Raw genomic sequence first — 23,260 nt, 5'->3', positions numbered from 1 at the left:
CTTTGGTGGGCACCTGGCATCCAGCCAGGGTCAACCCATCACATTAACGGCATCACTAGTTGCTAGAAATAAATATTGCAAGAACTGATAATGCTGGTTACAGTCTTACAATTTGGTTTGTGTCCAGTGCATGCTGTCTTAAGAGGAAGCTGTTTTATAATATTTGTAATTATGGAATTTCTTATGCAACAGAGTTTAAGGGTCAGTTATAAACAATCTAATCAGAGAGCTTCCTTAGGCAGCAACTTGCCTATGTCATTTCTTGTAGCTCAAGCTTGACTCAGTCCAGTCTCACACCCAGCAAGATTGAGGAGCTAGAATACAAGGTATGCTGACTCAATGTACAGTTCATCCTGTTTCTTTTGAGCAGTGGTGCTCACAAACCATTGAAGTAGCTTATTTATGGCTTTTCTCCTGTTGAAGTCCTTCAGTAGAAGTCAGGAAGCTGTGTCTGTTTTTCCAAGCTGTGGAATACCATTCCCTGAACAAAAGGTGTCAGAAAAATTGATGTTTGTTAGTGTTTGGGGCCTGTTTTCAGTTTTGAAGGGTGCAGAGGAGCTGCCTGCTATTGCAGGAATGTCTCAGGGGCACCACTGGCAGTAGGCAGGCCATGGCGACTCTCTGGATCTGACACCATGAAACCAGGCCCTCCACAGCTGATTCTGCAGCCAGCTCCAGTCCCAGACTGCAGGATAATTTATACAGCTGTAAGAAATTTAACTGCAGGCTCCTACCCCTTGTGTGGGCATAGACTGCATCCAGAAAGACAGGAATCCATATTCCTAATCATAGCTTAAAACCACTGCTGCATTCGCTAAGATATTAGTAGGAAACTGAAGACAGAGGGAGGGATCACAGACTCTGGTACTTCCACTTGGGCCAAATTTGAGAAGCGTAAGGGAGCGGTGAGCCTGCCCGTTCCTTACTCCTGGTATGAAAAGAAAAGGCTTCTGCTTTCTTCTGGAAGAAGAAGAAAGTAACCTCCCAAAATGACTGTACGTCAGGTGAGCAAACAGCCAAACGGCCCCATTGCATCTCCTACATGGGAAGACTGAGCCAAAAGTCTTCAGCCTTAGAAGTGACTGTGCCTTCCTGGGCTTGCTGCGACCTTCGAGGGATTCTGGTGGAAGCCATTCTCATTTCTTTTAAGCCAGACAATTGACTTGAGTTTTATTACAAAGCTTTTATTAAAAAACAAATGCTCAGCACATTAACTCAAACTGGAATGACAAAAAAAAAATCGGTTGACAGTATTTTTGGCAAAGGCTGTGCCTTACTATTTTAAAAAATGGGTACATCAATGCTCATTTCAACAACTGGCATAAAATCCCACTAACAGGCTAACAAAAACAGATACAAATACAGAACAATTGAAGTAATAATTCAAGTGCTGGGCTTTTTACAAGGAGAAGGGGAATGGGTGAGAAGGAGAACTCACTGCAGTCAGATTTGCTGGATGTATTGCTTATGTTTACAGAGTAGATGATGCAAGACTGATGTGTCTACTGACCAGCTGACTGTTGTTACATTTATTTAGTTCTATAGGACACTGTATTATATAGACTGAGAGGCCACTATTTGTTACAAATAGTTTAACAAAAAAGCCACCTTTTTTCCATACAGGTTTTTCCTCTGTCAGAACAAACAAACAAAAAAAAAAAACACAAACCCCTTTTATTTAAAAAGTATTTCTGATTTCTGACACTTGTTTAAAAGCTCATACCTAGTAAAATATACACCAAAGAAATTACAAACTAAAAGTTAAAATATAAAAGCATTCAAGTTTCTTAAAAAAGCTAAACCCAAAATTGATCCTGTCGCACCATTAAATAAAAGGAAGGTCGAGCGTGTCATCCTGGTCCAGGCAAATTCCGTTCCTCGATGTGCTGTATGGGGCAGCTGTGGTCTACGTTACTCTCTTGGCTGAAGCAGGCAGAGGCAGCCACACTACTTTGTTTGCTGACTCGATGTGGACACAGATGAGACGGGGGCTTAAGAGTGCAAGGCAGAGGTGGAGTGAAGACAAAAGCTGCTCTGCTGACCCAGGAGCTCATTTGCTCTATTTATATCGGGGCTGGACCTCGTGATAGTGAAGGATTTTGGCAGTGATTGTCTTTATGATTCAGTGTCTCTAGCAGTGACATCAGGGTGAATGACATCCTAGACAGACTCCTTGGGGGTGGTCTGTGTGGATGAAGGACACACCTAGGGTTTAACAAGCTTCCATCTCCAGAAGGGGTCCTGGTGTCGCCGCCTTTGCTTTGCAAGTTGAGAAAGCATTTCTTTTCCCACCTGCGGGGGGGGGGGGGGGGAGAGAGAGATAAAGACTATATGAAGCCTTTTTTCTTTAAAAAACAAAAATCCTTGAAAGAAGCTGGTGACGGGTCACTGTAACTGTATTTCAAAACTGTATTAGCAGAATGTATGTTTGTTTGCAATGTCAAAGTTAAGTGCTGCTTGCTCTTGCTTGACGTTTGCAAAAATATTTATGGAGAGTGCTTTGGATTGTAAATAGATGTCCATGCCAACTAAAAAGGTGGGTTTTAAAGCTATTTAGACTCTCAACATATTACAGAAGTAATTCCCTTCTGTAGTCGATTTCATTTATCTACAGCATTTGACCCAGACATCTGTTACAAAACTAGACATCCTCAGGCTTTGGTACTACAGTGGCTGATGTCAATTAAACCTCTACTTCAGTGCCTCAAGCTCTACTCCCTGCAGAAATGAAGAAATGCTGTCTTCTGTAGGCAGCTGGGTAGAGGAATGTGGTGGGTGAGGCTTGTGTGAACACTGACCCTACCATGCATCCATCCAACTGGGAAGGATTTATTCTGCTCTTCAGCAGGGTAGGGAACGTCTTCCAGTCGTGTAAGAGGCATGGGCCTCTTTCTTAGCAGTAAAGTTCACTACGATCTTGGAAGGATTTTGTGCTCTTGCAGCATGTGAGAAGGCCAACAGTGCAAGCCTTAATAGGTATTGCTCATCCAGAAAGGATCAGTTCTTGATTATTACGTTTCTGGGTTACATCAGCTGGCTTTTGCAATTGCTAACTCAACTATCACCCCTGCCCTTCTGACCCAGGCAACTGCGTTATAACAGGGACTCCACCCAAAGACTGTCTCATGAGTCAGGCATTTTTCCACAGACGGACACATGCTCTCCAGTAATGGTCTCAGGATTACTGGTATCTCAACCTCTAGGCCTCCAGGTACTACTCAGCTGCCAAACAAGTAGAGGGTTCAATGAGCAGAGCTTTTGACAACGACCAATATTAGCACAGGAATGCAGTTCGGAGGAGAAGGTGAGTGAATTTTCACCCGAAGAAACACAAAATGCTTAGTCACATGAAGAGGATCTGCTGCCAGTGCCTTGAATCACGCAAGGCAAGACAGAACAAGTTTATGAAGAAATGTTTTAAACCACAAGTCAAACTTCTGTTAGACTAATCATAATAGACCACTTGAGCCTGGAAGAGTCACAAACAGAATTAATCAGCAAATACTACAGCAGCAGTATTTAAACCAGGGCCATTTACAACTGGGCACCCACCTCCCATCTGCTGCAGCTTCCACGTAAGCCATTCGAACGCAAAGCATTTTGCCCGTACTGGTTGAGTACAGCCTGAATTGGGAGTTACCCAGCTAATGTAGTCCAGGGTAGAAAGCCTCCAAAACTGATTTGGGACCCTTTGATTTTAGTGAGTGCAACCTGAGGACCCAGAATCTCACTAGACAAGTTGACTCCTCCTCAGAGGCCACCCACATGACCATTGTTTTAGTGCAAAGTTGAGGCCACTGAAGAAGTTTAGCTGCAGACTAAGTAAGGTAAAAAGAACAAAAACAATTTATATCAAACTGTCCTGCATAGCTTTAATTAGGACGCTCTCCCCTCCCCCAAATACCACCATCCCTGATACATAATGAGTAATTTTCACCTGCTGCTGGTAGCCACAGAAGGACATTTAAAGCCACCGTGGCCTCTTAAATGGAACAGCTGAAAGTCCACTGGCAAACCAGTGGTTTCAACAGAGGTGGTCTGTATTGACTAATTCAGTTCCTATTTCCTCATAAAACCAGCCCAAGTCCCAACTAAAAAAAGCCTTCAGAGCTTCCTGCCTTTTTTTTTTTTTTTTTATAAAGTAGCACAGCGCTCCGTAACACATGCGGATCAAAGAGCTGCGAAGGGCTCTACCTTTCCAAGGAGCACGAAAGAGAGGCCAAGCAAACACCAGAGGAACACTGGGGAGAGCACCCTGCAGCTTTATATTTATTTTGTGCCTTTTCATCCTGGATTTTCAAAGGTTTGGTCCAGGTTACTCTTCCTGGGAAGGTTTTCCTCTCAGTCTTACATGAAAACATTCAGCTTCCTGTTGAGGAATGGCCTTGAGGCGCCAGGCCAGTAGTTCACAGCAGTCCGATACAAGCGCTGTGATTCAGAGCTACTCCCCATTAGCAGCCAGGAATGTCTACTTCACCGAAGGAAATGAAATGCTCTTCTGTTGAGATGGTTCCCTGCCTCCTCCCCCCTTCCCTTACCAGCAAGCTGTCTTTGAAGTCAGGAGGTTAAAATAACGACCGCGGCCTTGCTCTGGCCCTCAGCTTTTTCAAACAGCGCCCGTCGCTTCCTTCTCAATCCAAGCGCCGCTTTCGCAGCGCTGCCTCCTTTCATAGCCCCTCTCGGCACCCAATTATCCCTCCCTCCAATAGGGAGGCTGCAGACACTACTGCAATTCTGCAAGGGGCTAGGCACAGTGAAGCCCCAAATATTTTTATTTTTAAGTGAATACTGCAGTACAGCAAATTACACAGTAGCTTTCTTGAAAACAGCATCTAGAACCCAGCCTTTCCCCAGCTGCACATTAAGGCTACACGCTGGAAATTGCTTCTACTGCTGATAAACCAAATAATACCTAAAAAAATACAAATGACGATGGTGTTGCCTTACAGATATAAAACAGGTCAAATCAGGATTCTTTTCAAGAAACCACAGGCATGTGCTAAGGAGACTGAAGACTTCCCACATCTAAGGCTTCACTGGGGGGCTGTAGCTGAAGTCTCGCCAAGCGAGGCATGCCCTAGCAAAGCCCAATCCACAAGTGAAGTCGGCTCAATCAAAGACTGCAATTACAGCTCCCTGGCTGTGGTTAGGCTTCAAAGAAAGTGCTGCAAGTCACATTTTACATATGTGAAGTCTTGAGCCTGAGCCACAATAGGAGGCACTGTCTGTGCCATTTGCAGTGTACATCTGACCGAAGGAGGAAAGGGGAAAAAAACCCCACACCTCCAGTAAGAAACAGAAATAAAATTGAACAATAATTCAGTATAAAAAGAAAAGCCTTACTACTGAAGTGATAAAACTGTATTTCAGGAATCATTACAGTAAAACTAAAGCCTCCTAACAAGCCTGGACTCAATGGCTGAGGGTAAGAGCATCAGAGGGGGATCAGAAGTCCTCCCCATGCTTGGGAATGAGATGGATTGAAGGGTGGGTCCACAAGGGCCTTGTGCTCCTCCTCTAGCCTTTAACTCATCTCCACTTTGCTAGAACAAGGGGGAGGATTATGCAGCTTCATCCAGGTCATACTAATTGGGAGAGGTTATGGAAGAAAGTTGAGTGTCTGGGTTGGTACAGGAGTAAGTACAGAGTAAAAAGTGACAGCCAACCCTTCAGAGAAAGCAAGAGAAAGGAAACATTTGAAACCAGGCGCTTTTTTTTCTTCACCTTTCCCCACCTTAGGTTGTTTTCATACAGTTGTAAGAAGAGACAAGACTACATATAATAGCAGTTACTTTTTTTTTAAAAAAAAAAGATTTTCCAAATCTGGCTTTTAATCCAGTACTTCAAACATGGCAAACTGAGGGACCCGGCAGCTGAAACTGTCATTTTCTTTTGAAGTCCAAAATGAACATGTTCAACTTACTGCCAGGGTTTATCCAATACTCCAAAAACGTGGGTATGCAAAACCAGGTCATTATTTATCAGAAAGGTTCACACTGTTTATGAAGCCCCTTTGTATTTTCTTTAGCAGCAGAGCTGGAGAGGGTTTCAGGCGCAAGCGGATAGATGCCGTCGCTGCAGTCTGCTCCTCTTCCTGCCCAGCTGTGCCATGGTTTGTGGGGTTAGCCTAAACCAGATCCTTGAAATGTTCTGGGCAAACAAAAACAAACACTCCACAACCTTTGTTGTTTCTAAACAAAAAAACCACCTCCCGACAAAACCCCAGTCATTTTAGTAATCCAATTTGCTGCAGGGTCCCACAAGCTGTTATAGCACACAGATAGAGGGACCTACGGAAGACGGGAAAAAGCCCTCTGCAAGACCTGGATACCAGCGAGCAGCAGAGGAAACCTTTTAAGCTGCCTTTGTTGCCAAAGAAATTACATAAAATTGTACCCTAAAACTGTAACAGATGCTGCCATGTTGAAGCCATGCCAGTGGTAATTTTTTCTTGGGTTTTTTTGGTATTGTTTTGTTTTGTTTTTTCCCCCTTGGTACTGTTGCCTCAGCCCATTGCTGCTGTCAACTGAGTCTCCAGTAACAAACAATCCACTGGTGTTTTAGATGCCTTGGAGTAGCTACACCTGAAAATACTTCTCCGTCAACTACAGGTGGAGTCTGGTGTCCTAACTTCTGCCCTCTTAGTTTGGCCTAAGGTGGATGTGTTAGGTGAACAGCAGGAATACCTCCCCCCACCACGAGTCAGAGACCTCTTCCAGAGAAGGTTCATGCCCGCACAGGAAACGCCCCGGTATTTTAGGGCTCCCACCTTATGCAGCTGAAGTCAGTGATGCCGAAGCAGGTGTGGCTCTTATCAAAGGCTCCCAGTGTAGGCAGCATGAAACTGGAAGCTCTATCACTGCGCTACTATCTTTAAAACGATCCTACTGGAAAACCCACAACGTGTTTTTCCTGTTGGGGGTGGGAGGGGAGAGAGTTTCCATGTTTACAATAAAAACCAGATTACCTCTAGACAGCCATCTCTAGCAGCTTCTTAAAATAAGAATACTATACTAAAAGTGATCTGCAAGGGAGCAATATCCTTGTCCCCTTTTTGTATCTTTATGGCATGTAATATATGTTCAGAGGACTATCTTTAAAATTATTTATTTTATAGACTGACAGCTGTGAAGAAAAATGCATCTGTTCTGAAGCAGCAATTTCAGTGCCCCTAGTTTTCAGGTGCTGTAACAGAAAAGATATGAGGTACTGGTAAAGGAGTAAGTGAAAATTCTCTCAAAAGAAAGAAATAACATAGGTAAAGTTTCCTTTGTATATCATCTTTTCTGCCACAATTAAACATAGGTTAGAATTTACACTGTAGTCTGAAAGACAAATCTCAACACTTCAGTCTTCTAGCATGTGGTGTCATTTAAATAGTTGCTTTCATGCAACCAAAGGTAAGTCAGATGTAACCTGAATATCTTCTTGAGCTTCATCAACTCTTCTACACGCACACATCCACAGAGCAACACTACCAGCCTAAGACAGCAGTACACAGAAACCACTATAGAATTCAAACACATCAACTTCACTTTGATGCAATTAAGTCATCTCAGCAGAAAATCTCTACTGGTCTGAAATAAACAAGCCTCCTGTTGTGTACCTCAGACGACATACATATGGGAAAACCCCCAACTATTCATCAAAACGTAGTCTCACCTAGTGTCAAGGCAAATGCACACCCCATAAAACTAATTATATGTAGTTACTTTGGCAGTAACATTTTACCTTGTGCAATTTCAGGTATCCCAGAGATGAAGGATAGAGGGCTTTCAAAACTCCACAGTTTAATTCTGATGCAACTTGATATTCATGAGGAATCACATATCTTACTTTTGCAAGGATGAAGCAACTTCATAAATCACGTGTCTCTGCTCGGTTAAGTCTCCTTAGTTCTCTTACCCCCTCATCCCGCTTTATTGATGCCCATGGCAAGAACACCAAGTCAGAGAGATGGTCGCTGGTACCATTTCCCTCATTGCATCTAACCCTGCACACACCCCAAGGACACCTTCACTGCACAAATGCTTCCAATGTGTTCTCCCACCGCTGGGACCAATGGCAGAAGGCTGGTGTCCCGAAAGGCCTGACTAAAACACATGCTGTCAAACTGGTTGCCAGTCTCACGTTTAACTGGTGCTTCAGCTGGCCCTGCTGTGAGCACCCTTCCTGGTACAGCTTTCCAAGCTGCACACGTTCAAAATTGTTTATATGGTACAGTCTCAACAAGCAGGTAAAGGATCATAGATTTAAAAGATGACTTGCATAAGAAGTCTTAAAGTAGAGGATTAAGGAACTGACTGGTATGAGAAAGTTGGCTCTATGAGCAGTGACTTTCGCAACATCAAATTTAGGCTTTTTGTTTGGGGTTTTTTGTCTTCAGGATGTCTTGTTTTGTATTCACGTGTATCAGAAGACCTCTTCAAAACAATCATAATCTTGAAAAGTCAGAGGCAGACAGAAACGAAACTCAGTGCTAAGAGTTTGCTAAGCTTGACAGAATTACATTTGAATAGACTTCTGTTAAAATTAGAGGACAGATTTCACCCAGAAACAAATGGGAAAGACTTTGACAATGTCATGACAACTTGCTTTCTAGCTGTTCAGGAATACAGTAGCAATTTCTCATTTTGAAATTTTTCATGTAAATACACTAGAAAATTAAAATGCAATACAGACCTGAGATGAACATTAAAATACTGGGGTTTTCTTCCAATTGGGAATGAAACCACCTTTCTAAAACTTACGTTTTCTTTATGAAACAGTTTATTTCTACAGAGTTTCTCTCATGACCTTGGAATTCTCAATCTGGTGGCGAGTTTACTAAATCCACTAAAATACACCATTCTTATCCAGAGAAGAATGGTGCACCAGCCGTCAACTCCCTGTCCCCACCCTATCCCACAGGAAGAGTTAGAACAATAGTTGTCCCACTGTTCCTTCATTGTAGCCCCAGCTGCCTACTGCTAACACCTCAGAAGTGAAACAACAGGGGTTTATTTTAATCATTTGTAAATGTGGCCAAGTTCAAACTTGATTAGGCACCTCCAACTTCACAGCAGCATCTGCAAGTGGAGCACCTCTAACAAAATAAACAGGTTCTAGACATTCACCTGCTGAATATCCACTTCTGCCCTTTGTCAGTGTCAGTTTAACACATGAAATGCCGAAGGTCAGCTTCATAGCTGACCATGCTACACCCTTTGGTTACAAAAACTAACTTTTTGTAAATAGTTAGAAAATCTTCGTGTTTCCCTAATCCCGTATCTATGATGATTGTCTAGTTGAAAGTGTTCTGCTGGATTTTTTTTAATTTAGAAAACCTATGTGTGGCCCCTACCCTGACTTACCCTTATCCTTCACACAGTCTCTGATTGCACCCAAAATAGCTTTTATACTCTTCCTTCCTTCCCTCCTGCACTTCACAAGGCTCCTCTGCCTGGCCAGTAGAGGAAACTGGGAACTCGCTCTGCTCTGCCGCCCCTCTCCCAGCAGGTGTCAGTGCCCTTCTGCACCTGCCACCCAAACAGGCAGCGGCTTTTCTTCAGGTTTGCTCTTTTGACGTTTCTCTTGATGTCAGAGAGCCCGAAAGAGGGAAGGCTTTCTATCTTTCACTCTGGCAAGATCAATTACAGGTCAGAATTAAGTTGCAGGAGGGGATCTGGCTGAGGGCTATACCCGTTGTCTTTGGAAATTTCTATGCCTGTCTGAAAAAGGCTGAAGTTAACCAAAGTATTCAATAACATAACCATTTCAATCCAGCAAATTCTCTTCTGTTCATTCTGTCCCTCTTGCCTATGATGAAGGCCACCGTCCATAGGCAAAACGGGAAACAGGGAAACATGGGTCACACAGGAAACAATTTTTAAAGCAAATCAGGACATGTCTCTGCACCACCATCACTACACAGGTTCTCACACACGCCAACTTCTGCACAAATCCTTCAGGCTCTGTTTAAAGCTTCTGAGCAGTCACGGGGTATGGAAAGGGGTGGAGCATTCGTCTCATTTTCAACTACTCCAGCAGCAATTTCAAGAGCACGGGACAAGCCAGGTTAGAAAACATGTGCCTCAGAAAGCAAGGTACACAGCCTCTTTGCATCTCCTTTCTAGGATGCAGGCCAGACACCCACGGCCAACTACGACTACAGTCAGCAGACGATTCTTTTCCATACTATTCTGGCTGTAGATTGGTCCACTCCATTTTATTTCTAAGTAATAAAGAGAAGATAATCCAGTCATAGATTGTTTGTTACAACACTATCCAAAAATAACTTCTGCACCAAATTTGGCTCTAATTTCCACATAGGAACTTTGGAAGGTTATAGCTAATTCACTGTTTAAAGTCAAACAGTCTTAATCTGATCCTTTTAAGTGCTTCTGATTGTAAATCAGCATTAATCCAAGTTTTCTCAGTTTTGAAAGCTTTGCTAGTCTAAATGCTAATTGTCATGGAATTTTGCAAGCCACAAGTACACTTCTCACAGGTTTTCAAATGTCTATTAAGCGTCTCTGTCACTCTTTTTGGCCCTTGAAGATATGCCAAAACACAAATGTTAAATTATGTAGCTTGTGAGGACTTCCCAATCACATCCTGCCATATGTCAAATGATGTGCCTTTTACAATTACCATACATAGCAAGTCACTAGAGTCATAGCATGGTTTGGGCTGGAAGTGAAAAAGTCATATGAAAGTCATAAGAAGTTAACTATTTCCTTGTTGGGGAACAATCAGAAGGAATTTTTGTTAGTATCCTTCTATTTCCTTGCTGATTTAAAAATACTCATGAGATGCTAAAAATCGGGGTTTTTTCCTTTCCAAAAGTCAAGTTGGATAGGAAACCAGGCATCTCCACTTCTGATACAGAATTGCTCCCGTTTACGCGTCTTCTAGAAGGTTCTGCATAAAGTAACAAGAAAACACACACCTTTCTGAAAGGTGCTGAACATTGTCCTTAATCTTAGCATTCCTCATTTCCCCTTCCCTTCTGGCCTTTAATAAACTCATTTTTAATATTATCAGGTCTTATGGCACTCTCAGTTGATTTCAAAAGGAGAGAATAAGTAAGAGAGTTCTTTCTTCAACAAATAAAAAGTTATTCCAAACATTGTGTTGGGCCACGTCAACGGAAAATAAAATCCTGCTTGGGGACAGTTCCACACCTCTTAAATAACGGCGACATGCTTTGGAGTACCCCAGGATAATTTAGCAAAGACTGGAGCACCAGGTCACAGTATTCCTAAAGCACTCTAACATTGAAGTGTTTTACAAACTGACCATTCAGCAGGCTGGAGGAGGATAGGATCGTGGATCTGAACTAAATCCTAAGCAATGAAGCCATAAGAAGCCTGCTGCTGTGTACAGCCCCGGGAGGAGGAGCAACTTAACGCTACCACCTTGGCTTCACCACTCAAATGATGTCCAAGCCAAAAAGCAGGTTAGAGGTCCACCTTAAAAATCAGTTATGTGCTGAAGTGTTCATGAACAACCCCCCCCCCCCCAGCCCAAACTTTCACAGTATCTTAAATCATTTCTGTTTGCATGTCTCTTCCGTTACTTTCCTCTGAACATCCCACCACACAACCCTCCCACCATTTCATCCTTCTCACTTACATCACCATAATTACAGTCCTGGCTGATCCTCTTTGTGCTGATCTCGAGATTCTTTCTTTGGTCTTGCCACCTACTCATTTCTGATTCTTCTCAGATAACAGAACGCTTGTCTCCTTCCCAGACCTCCCACCCTCCTTCCCCCTCTTCCTTGCACCATCCATATGAGTAAGAACACTGGTGTTTTCCTGTCTTCAAGAGCTCTTCGCGGCACTCACTGAAAGGCATTCCCAAACTTATTATCTCCATCCAGCAAAGACTACAACAGCTCTGCTGTGGGCCTGGTAAGATATTTACGCTTGTGGGCAAAACATTCTTTGGATTAGGCTTCCAGAGGGCAAGAGTCTTAACCTTCAGAAGTTTACTTTGAAGTCTGCTCGATTCAGGTTTCCTAAATCATTCTGTGCATTTACTTCCAGCTAGAGCACATCTGTACGTCGCCAGTGGAGAGCATTCACTCGGCACGTAACATTTAGTGGGGCTGCCCACGTGTGCATATATGGAGTCAAACAGCACACTCCCCCTTCAGTGGGAGCAGATACCTACTGTTCTCATACTCTGCACTATAAATTGCATGAGGACAGAGACAGGTATAACCAACAGTTTCCACACCACTACAGAGCTTAAGGGGAAGGAAGGGGTGTAGAGGTAAAAGGGAAAGAGAGAAAATCCACACACTCAGAACATGCATCCTCTTCTATTTCAACTCATCCTCTACTATGGAAAATGTAAACAGAGAAACTCCAACAAAAGTAGTTCAGTGTAGGCAAGGCAGTCATCCTTACATTGCAAGGCACCCAAGAAACCAAACATCCCCCGGTTTTTAACTGTCACTTGAACCTTAGCTGTATTCTGATGCAAATCAAGTGCTCTGCGTCAATCCAGATAAAATTACATGTGTTTTGCTTACTGGTACTGTGTTAACACCAAAGGGCAAAATACAACAATCACGGACCTGGGCAACTAAGCTGAAAAATCAATTATAAAATTCAAGGTTAAAGCATTTGCTTTTTTTTTTTTTTTTTTTTTAATAGGTATAATACTTATGGCAGTTGCTGTAACTAACAATACTTAACAGCAGCGTTTGTTGTGTAGGCTACAAAACCCAAATCCTTCAATCCACATCTAAAATCAGCGTGACTCGGGCATACTGCAAAAGGCAAGACTGTCTGCTTGCCTCAAAAACTTTTGCTTAGCAGGAAGAAAAAAAGAGCACGCGTTTTGCCTTTTCACTTTACTTCAGCTTTAAAAAAAACAAACCCTGAAGTCTTAACTCCAACGAAGTTTAGACTAACCAGAATAATGGCATAACTACAGAGGAGGCTTGAATCACGCTGACTGGCTGACGACTGACACACTGCACAGAGCAAACTTAACGGGGCTTTCTCTGGCTGAAAGCCCAAGCAGAGCGCAGGGCCAACAGGAGGCCGCTTTGCTGACCATTCCGAGTGCCACGGGGATCACGTGGCCAAACAGGGCAGAGGGAGAGGGGATAGATACAGAGCCCACTCCTGTTATAATGCAGAGGTGAGTTTAGAAAGTGTTATTTTTTTAGACAGTGTAGAAACAACTATTATGTCGAATGAACGCCATTCCTACTAGAAAACGTGTCACACAGAAGAAGAGAAGGCCCAGCCTTCCAACACAGAGAAACGAGGACCTCACTGTGGTACTGTGCGCACACACACAAGCAGACTAGATGGGGTTATTGAATATGTGTAATCAGTAGTCATTCCACCTTCTGTGCAGATGGTATGATATGAAGAGAGAAAACACAGGTTGGAAATACAACAACAAAAAAACCCAACCCGCACCACACATGAAATGCCACTGTACAATCAAGAGAGAAATTCTTGCTATGACTGAAACACAGTTCCACTTCCTTGGCAGATGTTTTGTTAGTATACAGGTGAATAAATTTTTAAGAAGTGTACCCAGCCAGCATCTTGTCGACGTCAGCACATAAAGTGTACTCCGAAGCCAGCTTCAAACCTGCTCTTACGAACTATGGCAGTCTGCTGGCTGGGAGGGTTCGCACCGCTTAATAAACCCATCCCTGTGCTTCACAGGCAGACTTGCAGCGAGTCAGTGAGGTATGGTCAATTTGAAAATATTACAGTTAAGAAGAGAAATGGTGAACACCTAAGGATAGCCGGTATAAAAACCATCAGTAGTTGAAGTAACATTAGCTTTGGGATATGATACTTCTGCAATTTTTGCTAAATTCATATTATTGCATAAAATTTATAAGAAAGCTTATTTTACAATTCAGTTTTATCATCAGGAAAGCTTTAGAGATGTTCTTACCATGCTTCAGATGTAGGCAGCTGTCATTCTGGGGCCTGTACCTGTAGAAGATTGTTTTCCTTTAACAAATTTCTGTTACAGTGTTTTTGCACATTCCAAATAAGTGTGTTTGCTACAGTATTACATGGATTTTTTTGGTGTGCTTTTGGTTTTGTTGTTTGTTTTTTTTATGGTTCTTATACCAGCCATTTTTGTTGGGGAAAACAGGGTATTTCTTTGTATATATTTTACAAGCAAAGAGGAGACCTCACTGATGCTTTTAGCCAACCTACTAGACAGCTGTTAGTGTACACAGAATGTAAAACACAGTGATAAAAAACACAGTGGCTGCAAAAAGGTCAGCGTAAAGTTTCCAGTGTCCGATAATCCCACTCAGTACTTGAATCATACTTAAGTCTAAGGATGACACAACATCAGTTCAGGAGAAAAGCAAAGGTAAAGCAGGACAGTGATTGCAGCAACGCGTAAGTTCAGCCAAAGACGCTGATGCAGTCAGGACTGCTGTACGGAAAGGTGTAACAGAAAGGAGACACATATTCTGTGCATTTTCACAAGCTTGCGTTCAAAGTGAAGTATCTTAAAACATCTATTGGAAGCAAGTGTTAGAGAAAAGCACGTAAAAATTAAATAGCGCAAGCCCTGGTTTCTAAAATACACCCGAGGCGAATGCTAAGTAAGAGCTGGTCATGGCCTACCTGATGCTGATTCCTGCAACTTTTCTCTCTTCCTCTTTTTTTTCTTCCCCTGAAAAACAGGCAATTATACCATAACATTACATGCACAGAACTTGTTTTGTCACTCCCCCACCTCACAGCATAGAAATGACAACCATTGAGGCACTGAGAAAGCAGTTAGGGAAAAAAACCCACAGTTGTTTTTGGAGTAGCTTTTCTAATCCACTTCCAACTGTTTCAATGGTAACAAGGTTTGCTCTCAGCATCTATGGAGAAATATGCATATGAGCAATACATATTTTTATATCCACATGGAATTACAATTTCTGGCACTTTTTCAACTAACGCTGGCAGCCGCAAACATCTAAAAGACTTCTCACGCTTAATAATCTGATGACACATATGTTGATATCGTAATTTACGGCTCTTACAAGAACTCTTCACACATTCAGATACTTACACTGTCATACATGGCAACAGCAGACAGGGTGTTGAAAGTACCTAGGACGGCCATGACTTGTCCCCAGGGTGCAAACCAGCCAACTAAAACTGTTCTGATAACGCTTGTATCTTAACAAAAGCCAAGTCTCACATGGCTGTGCCCGGAGAACACGCTGTGCAAGAGTCACATAGCAGACTGCTGTACAGCAGAGCACCCTTAACGTGACTGAGGTGCGGGACAGAAATGGACGCCTGGCAGCTGTCTTTCTTGGACACCACACTGGCACCAGCGTGCCGGCGCAGGCTCATCATTGCCAACCCACACACCCGGCCTTCTCCTGCACCCCCATCCATGGAAAAGGCCAGAGCTCCCAGTTTGCACAGTCGTTCAAGAAACAAAAGGTCACTTTAGACCCACAATTTTAAACCTCAGTCATCTTGCATCACCCTAATTACCACTTTGATATTCCTCTGTATGACTTCTCTTTATTATCCTGCATTGTCAGTCAAAGCTTTTTTTTTCTGTTCTAAAAAAACCAGTCAGATCCATTTATATTTTAAAGAAGCCTTCAAGCTGCCAGGACAGGCTCTAACAGATGAGCTCTGACAAACCTTGTTGCAGTTGCTGTAAGCAGGACTGCAGCCCACCGTCCATCCATCTGCCCCCCCCCCCCCCCCCTGCCCCCGAGCCAGATGTTACTCCACTCAACGTGGCTGGTAGTTGCCAACGCATGTCTCCACGTAGACCGTGCCTTGCACAGTGGCCACAAACCAGAAGTGCCACAGTGGAGGGACACATCTTTCCCTTAGCTGGCTCTGCAAGGCGATGGAATGGACAGCAGGTGATGCGAGAAACCATCTCAGAGCACTGCAGTGCTCACTGATGGACAGCAAGCAAGGGCTCCAAATACAGGCTATGGTGAAGCTATGGCAGACGAATTTAAGTAGTCTCCAGTCTGCTCTGGCAGTCTGGCCTGCCTGACTCTTCAGCTCCTTTCCTTCTTTATCCTGAGGCTGGCAACAGGGCTGGGCAATGCCTTATGAGTGAGCTCCCAAAGACGGGACCAAGACTAGAAGTTGGAAAGCAGATTTCAAGGGCTCTCAGAAACTCACAGTGATACACTTTACCACTTAGGCACCAAGGCAATGCTGCTTTACAGAGGAAAGTGCATTAGTGCAGATGTTAATGTAGAAAAATCATGTGAGGAAAATTACGGTTTAGTGTCTATGGCAGGCTGACTTCAAGTGCTAAAACATACTGAAAGCTGATCTGAGATCCATCTATGAGATACCAGCAGCGGGGGGGAACAGAAGGAGAAGACTTAGCTGGAAACTCGTTGTCAGCATTCCCAAACGAGGTAGTTTCTGACAAGTCCAGCACATGCAGACACCATCACATTATGAAAACACTGCTTCTTGTGACTATCACACAGCTTTGCAGAACTGCTTTGAGTGTCAGTAACAAAAACATAATAAAAAGCACACACATGTTGTCAACAGTAGAATAGCAATGCTTAACATTTTCTTGAAATTTCTGAAACCCTGAATAGCCAGGCAAACCAAAACAGAAGAATTAAAACCAAGTAGTACATAATTTTTAATTGTACTGTTTTGTGAAATTCAGACACATGAAACGGAAAAGTCACCCCTAAGTCACTTCCAGCTCTCAAAATACTGCAGTAATATCTGTGCTAAAGGAACACAATTTCATTTTTTGACTGCTCAAGTTAGGAAAAATGAAGAGAAAGAACGAAGGGAAAAAAAAAGATGCCATATACCTGAAAAAGTTTCAGTGATAAACTGTGATCTACTACGATCACCCTCTCACCACCACTGCAACAAATGTGTGGGTTCCTGGATAGGCAAAAAGAAGGACTGCAAGAGGAAGCTAGCAGAGATCTTCATTGTAACATACAGGACTGGAGTATGTCGGAGCCACACTTTCACACAGGATGCAGGTTGGAAGCACATCAAAGAGAGAATTCATACGTGCCACCTTACACACCCCAAATGTCTACCAACGCATTTCAAAAACCACAGGGTCACTATTTGTGCTGTGTGGCAGTGGGCTGCGGCAAAACACATCAGGTTCTCAAAATCAACATGACCAAGCACACAGGACAATCTTTAAGGCTGATGTCCAGTAAGCATGGGCTGACAAGGCTCCAAAGTGGTTTGGTTTTCCAGCAAGCAAGTTCAAGACAATTGAAATCCCCTTATTTTCAAGAAGTATATCACTAAGGCCCTATTTGTTCCCAGCTATATTCCAAGACAGCTCTGTTGACATGGTCTGGTTACTGGAAATAAACCCTACCTGCATAAGGTCATGACAGCTCATCTGCTAGAAAAGATGACTGTATAAAACAGGCAGAAACAAGCTGCTAAGGCTTACAGTAGTGTCTGTGCTTACAAAACTGGGCATGGTTGTCAGCAAGACCAAGGCATTTGCCTCAGAGACGGTCACGTAGTTTCTGTGTCAATGCCTTCCGTGCCAAAGATCTCCCTGAGAGACTCTAGCTTACAAGGAAAATTTTGTTTAAGCTGAACAGTAGCTGTGCTGGATCGGAAATGTCAGGTGCTTCTACAGTTTCTGTTAACACCATATTTAGGTACCTCAATTTTTAATGTCCACAAGACATCACTGAAGTAGAGAAATACCACTGTCCACCTAATAAAGATGTAAAACTGAGTCAGACCAAAGCATGTACACTTCCTATCACAGTAAATAATGCCACAGCTGACGGGGGGATGGAAAGGAGCCCAGATCTCAAGCTAGGATCAGCCTCAGGATTGCAGCTTGTGAGTTTCATAACATAACATATGACTACACTGACAGCTCACTGTAAGCACAATAGTGTAACTGTGCAGCGCAAGCCGGGCAATGTGCTATTCACACTTGTTTGGTATTTAATTACAAAATATGAGCAATTGTAAGGAAACTTCTTAGCTTCACCGAACGGTATAAAAGCAGGACCTATCATGAAGTTAAATTATATAATTTTTGCAGGCTTTATTTCAGAGACAGACCATTCTGAACTACTTTCAGCTAATGTTCAGTCTGCATTAAGACCCCTGGGCTTTCAGTTCCCTTGAAAGAGAGACACCCCTTTTTTCTCCGGTCTAAAGATTTCTGGATAGTAAGTGATCGAACAGATAATTATGGAAAATTCAGAGCTGTACAGTAGAACATAAACTGTCAAGACAGTACTGGCCATTGTCTTAGAAAAAAAACCCACCAACTTTCCATGTTAATTCCGCCCCCCCCCCCCCCAAAAAAAAAAAAAACTGTGACATTCATAAGAAACATCTCAACACCACCACCACCACCTCAAGTTTTCTGGATGCTTGACATGCAAACAAATATAACACTTATATGTTTGCTCACCATCCCTCCATCTAGAACTTTCCACAAGTTAAAAAGAAGAAAGAAAGAAAAAAAGTTAGGTAAAGGAAGTTAATTTTTAAAAAAAGCCTTCAAGTGAGCAACTTACATAGTTGTCTCTTGCAGACCAGCCTGGATAAAGCTGCATGTGTAGCTGCCTTTCTTTACGAGCTAGTTCATAATATTTCGCTTGTTCTTCACGAGAGAGAGCATGCCACTGCAAACAAAATAAACATAGCATTAGCCTAGGAAATAACCCATACCTAGGCAACAGATGACATGAGCAAGTGTTTTTGTGACTTTGATGCAGTCCTTCCCCACTGCAAAAATGAAATTCATTAGCAATTACAAGCACCCGTGTTTATTAACCAACTTTCAGGCATTTGTCAGCTCTGCAACTGCCAACTGCCTTGAGCAAGACAAAAATCATTTATGGAAACAGGGCTCACCAAATAATCTGCTCACAGGACCATACTCTCCCAAGACGACTTTAAAACAAAACCAACAAAAAAATCCAAGAAATCCCCACCCACCCTTTAGGTCCTGACAAAACAGAAAGGCTTTGTTCTGCTTTCAAAGGGCAGCAAGCTCCCCATCAGCGAAGGGTTTGCTGTCTTGGTTTTAAGCAGCAGCTATCCACAGGTTTTCAATGCCAACACAGAGGGCTTTCTGGGCACCATCCGGGTCCTCTTCCAAGATCAGGATCCAAATATTGTCAGTGGTTGGACTTGATCTCAGAGGTCTATTCCAACCTTATGATTCTATTGAGCTTCAAGGTACCCGCTTTCTGATTTCTTCTTGTTGTAACAGAAGAAAAGAAAATGACAACTGCAAAAAGATTCTAAGATACAGAAACCGCAGAACTGTAGACTTCCAAATTACATGAGTTGACCTCTGTGGCCAAGTAGGGATAAACTTCCTGCTTTTACATACTTTTTTAAAAAAAACAAGCCAAAAAACCCCCTCACAACCTGCACATTTGAAAAGTCACCAGCTACATCAGCATCTAATTCTTACTGAAGCACCTATCATAGACCTGAACCAAAAAGAGTAACGGCCTTTTAGTCAGAATCAGCTTCCACTGCTGCAGCATTAGATGTGTCTTCTTGTTTGACAACATGCATGGGGGGGTGGGGAGAAGATAGTGTGAAAAAACCCCACCCACCAGACATGGAATCATTAAGACATTCATGCAAGAATAAGTTATAGAACTAGGATTTCAAATCAGATCACATTTCTACGATTTAATACGTCATTTTGTTACATGTCAGAAGATGCGAACTAAATCACTTGTCTGTCTTGACTGGGCAAGTTTGATGTGTTACCGAGAGCACAGCAGTCCAGCCTATTTGCAGTTCTCAAACTCCACTCGCGCATTCCAAAACTAGAAAGGAGTGAACATCATGCTGTGGCATCAGAGCGCCCAGCAGCACGCAGAGCGTCAGCTCTTGAGAACTGTGGTGGTTCCTGTTCTGGAGAGGCACAGGGTATAGTAAATAGCAACCAGGATGATCAAACACAAAACATTTGAGAGTAATTAATCTCCAAGCAATTATAGTGGATAACTCATGTGCTGTTTGTACCACAGTAAAAGTGGAATTTGAGGTACTTTCATGGAGAACAGTAACTTGAAAGGAGGAGTCCAAGCTGTGGAAAAGGCAGGCAATGGAGCACTGAGGCTTGATTCATTACCAAAATGGAGGTAAGCAAGCCACTGCCCTCATTCAGGCCAAGAAAACAAGGCTGACACATTAAACGACTAAGATTGATTACTGAGTGAGTGAGAATGAAAATATGATCCTAGGGACTTGCATGAAAGAACGGAAAAGGCAGGCACCGAGATGTCCTTCAAGAGGAGGTAACAAGAGTATCAGAGAGAAGGCAGAAGGCTGCAGGAACCAGGACAAGTACCAATATGTTTCTGGTCTGTTTGGTCTGGTAGGGGCAAGTCTTCAGATTGTAAGAGAGAGGTAGCAGTTAAGGTCATGTACTGACTTCCCACTTAAAAGCACACGGTTTTCAGAGAGCTGCAGTGCCTCTCAACACCGCCTTAGTCAGCAGAGAAGAAGAAGGGTTCACTGAGCAAAGGGATTTGAATAATCCCTACTCAAACTCAGACTGATACAAAAGTTGTCTCTTTCCTCATTTCCAGGACAGCCAAGGGCAAAATGGGCATTTACCTTTGCTGCTTTCCCTTGGAAGAACACTGACAGTGAACATGAAGCTTGTAATTGTGGCTTGGCCTGCGTATTTTTTTTTGAAGCATGGAAAGAACAAAACATGCCTACAATGCCACAGAAACAAATGGCTCTCAGCAAGGCTCTGGGACATGTACCGGGATCACCAGTACTCGGCTGGTGACTTTAGAGACATTCAAAACCAGACTGGGCAAGTCTCTGAAGAACCTGATGTAACTAGACCTGCTCTGAGCAGGTGCTGGACTAAACGACTTCCACAGGTCCCTCCCAACCTACATGACTTTACAAATGAACCACACTATGTTCACTTTTGAGTTCCACCTCCACTGGTGTCCTGTGTTCACCTGTGAATGATCCCCTCTTGCTCTGATGTACACCAGTCTAAGGGAGGACCCAGAAGGTGACCTGAACGCTCCTTCCATGTGTGAATGAGGATATTTCATGCCTGAGGTGCTGACACCATAGCGTAAGTGGAACAGACACCAATTTGATGATGTTGCTAATGCTGAAAAAAGAAAAGCAAGATACTGCTTTTATTTTTAGTTCCGTGTTTTATCTTCTACAGCTAATTTGATAGTTGCACATTAGCTAGCACCTCAAGCAGAAAGTGAGCCATCACACCAACTAAAGGGAAGCACACACAAATTAGCAGCACACGTGAGTACACACACACCCTCCTGTACATACCCTTCTGCCAAGAATCTGGTTGATAGCTGCGCTTTCTTTCAGAGTACACTCTGCTACAACGTTCGCTCTCATTTCTTTCATGTACAACATGAAAGCATTCAGAGGTTTCTTAATATGAGGTCTTTTTGGCTCTTGTTCTTTTCTCTGTTCGTGCTGAGGCTTCCTAAAACGTGGTGGGGGAAAAGGGAAAGGAGGGGAAAAAAAGCATCCATTTACCTTCAGCCTAAAAAAACCCAATGGAAAATTACCAACCTGTAGTTACAGTAGCATTTAAGCAGCCAGAATGAGAATTTCAGTGGTCATGTCCCATCCACTCTCCTATCTTTTCAAAGAATTGACTTAGTTTAATACTCAGGGAGGACGTCAGGTTGACATTGTCTAGCAAATAACTTTTGATCTGTGAATCCGCTTCAAATTCACCACTTGTCCCAATTCTCTTTTCGAAAGGCTATCCATAGTACCCTAAAAGACCACTGCTACAGACAGGAGGATAGCTCCTCATCCACTTCTTTCTTAGGCCTTTTGCCTTTCAGTACTAAGCAATAAGGCTACTTTTTACAATTAAATTTTGCAGTTAAGACCTTTTCCAGCAGAAGTTCATGAGTTCACATTCAAGCAACATTCACAGGTATACAGGTCCATGATCATGTCTCAATCAAGATGACTGTTGTTGATAGGTAAAAAGCGCTGTACTGGAATGAAAAATGGCTTTGAGTCTCATTACTCTTCTCAAACAGTAGCCCACATCTCCCATTTTAGTTATAGGAGAAGAGTTAAAATTCAAAGAGGTCACAAAAGGCACTTTTTTTTTTTTTTTAAAACATCCTTGACTCTTCTTCAGAGCTAGTTCTCAAACATTTATAGATTAAGGGCTAGTGCAGAAAGGCAGACTCACACATGCATTAGCTCACTGTCGTTGTGCGGATGTTCTTGTTTTACTTGAGGTGTTACAATAGCTGGGTGAGGGATTCCAGTTGTGTGAGGGCCTGGAGGACCAGGAATCATGTGATGTGAAAACCTAAAAGAGAAAACAAAGGAAGGGCTGTAACCCTACTGAAGACAGGCATCAAAAATGTAGGACAGCAGTGGGATACTCCAAGAATGCAAATGCTATGGAGCTTGTAATGGGAGACAATCCTTTAAGAGTGCATGAAAAATATTTGGCTAAGATTTGTGCATTGTAGCCCGTTTATTCAAGAAACACAAACAAAACAAAAGAAATCAGTCAACTTTTTGGTTGTAAAGAAGGTGGTTTATTACCTTTCAGGCAAAAAGTTTTAGCAATGCAAACAAGAAACATTTAATGGTTGTACTGTTGCACTGACTATCAGTAAAAACACACATTCCTTAACCAAAAACTGTAGTTCCACACCAAGATATAACCATTCTTAAAATATCCACCACCAGCCAACACAAAGGAGGGAACTGCCATGCAGAAACAAAAAAAAACAAAAGGAGTCTTTTCGAGAAGTCCTTAATGGCTCTCTAAGGAATCGCTTACTTTTCAAGGCACTTAAGCTGAAAGATTTTAACATCGCTTCACCTAAGCTCACCATCCTTCCCTCAAATGCTTAAAATAAAAATAAATTTTAAAAAATCCTGCATCCTGGAAGAAAGGGGGGTGGAGAGAGAGAGAGAGAGACTTCTGTCCTAAATAAAGCTTCCTTTCACTTGTACAAGAAGGAAAATAGAAAAAGAAAACGAAAGTACCACTAAACTGAATCATACCCTACTAACCCAGGTCATCCTCACGGATAGCTGAGACAGACCTTGAAGGTGCTGAGCACTGCAAGCTCAAGTGCAACAGAAAACCTGCATGCTTTATTTTGAACTGGTGGACAGCACCATTAACACCAAAAGCAAGCTCATGCTCCTACGGTTTGCTGAATGAATGCTTGTCAAGGAATGGCATCCAGCCTCTCCTTTCTCCATTCCCTAGTCCCCTTGCCCTCTTCCTT

General features: G+C 42.8%; 1 protein-coding gene across 4 annotated transcripts in view; it reads right to left on the bottom strand.

Annotated features, from left to right (window-relative positions):
• Window positions 1–2,212: 2,212 nt before the first annotated feature.
• Window positions 2,213–23,260, bottom strand: part of LEF1 (lymphoid enhancer binding factor 1) — a 69,264-nt gene continuing 48,216 nt past the window's right edge. For 2 of the 4 annotated variants that reach the window (XM_086464720.1, XM_086464722.1), the window contains 5 exons: window positions 22,198–22,320; window positions 21,303–21,465; window positions 18,527–18,634; window positions 14,616–14,664; window positions 2,213–2,292 (listed from right to left, as the gene is read on the bottom strand). In XM_086464720.1, the coding sequence (XP_086320846.1) occupies window positions 2,213–2,292; window positions 14,616–14,664; window positions 18,527–18,634; window positions 21,303–21,465; window positions 22,198–22,320 (523 nt within the window). Of the gene's footprint in view, window positions 2,293–13,926; window positions 13,962–14,615; window positions 14,665–18,526; window positions 18,635–21,302; window positions 21,466–22,197; window positions 22,321–23,260 lie in introns of those variants that run through there. The other 2 variants (XM_086464721.1, XM_086464723.1) reach the window with 1 other exon arrangement.

This window comes from Leptosomus discolor, chromosome 4 (genome assembly GCF_034619465.1).
Source record: "Leptosomus discolor isolate bLepDis1 chromosome 4, bLepDis1.hap2, whole genome shotgun sequence".
Lineage (NCBI taxonomy): Eukaryota > Metazoa > Chordata > Aves > Leptosomiformes > Leptosomidae > Leptosomus > Leptosomus discolor.
The sequence above is the reverse complement of the archived record's forward strand: the minus strand, read 5'-3'. Positions and strand labels throughout refer to the sequence as shown.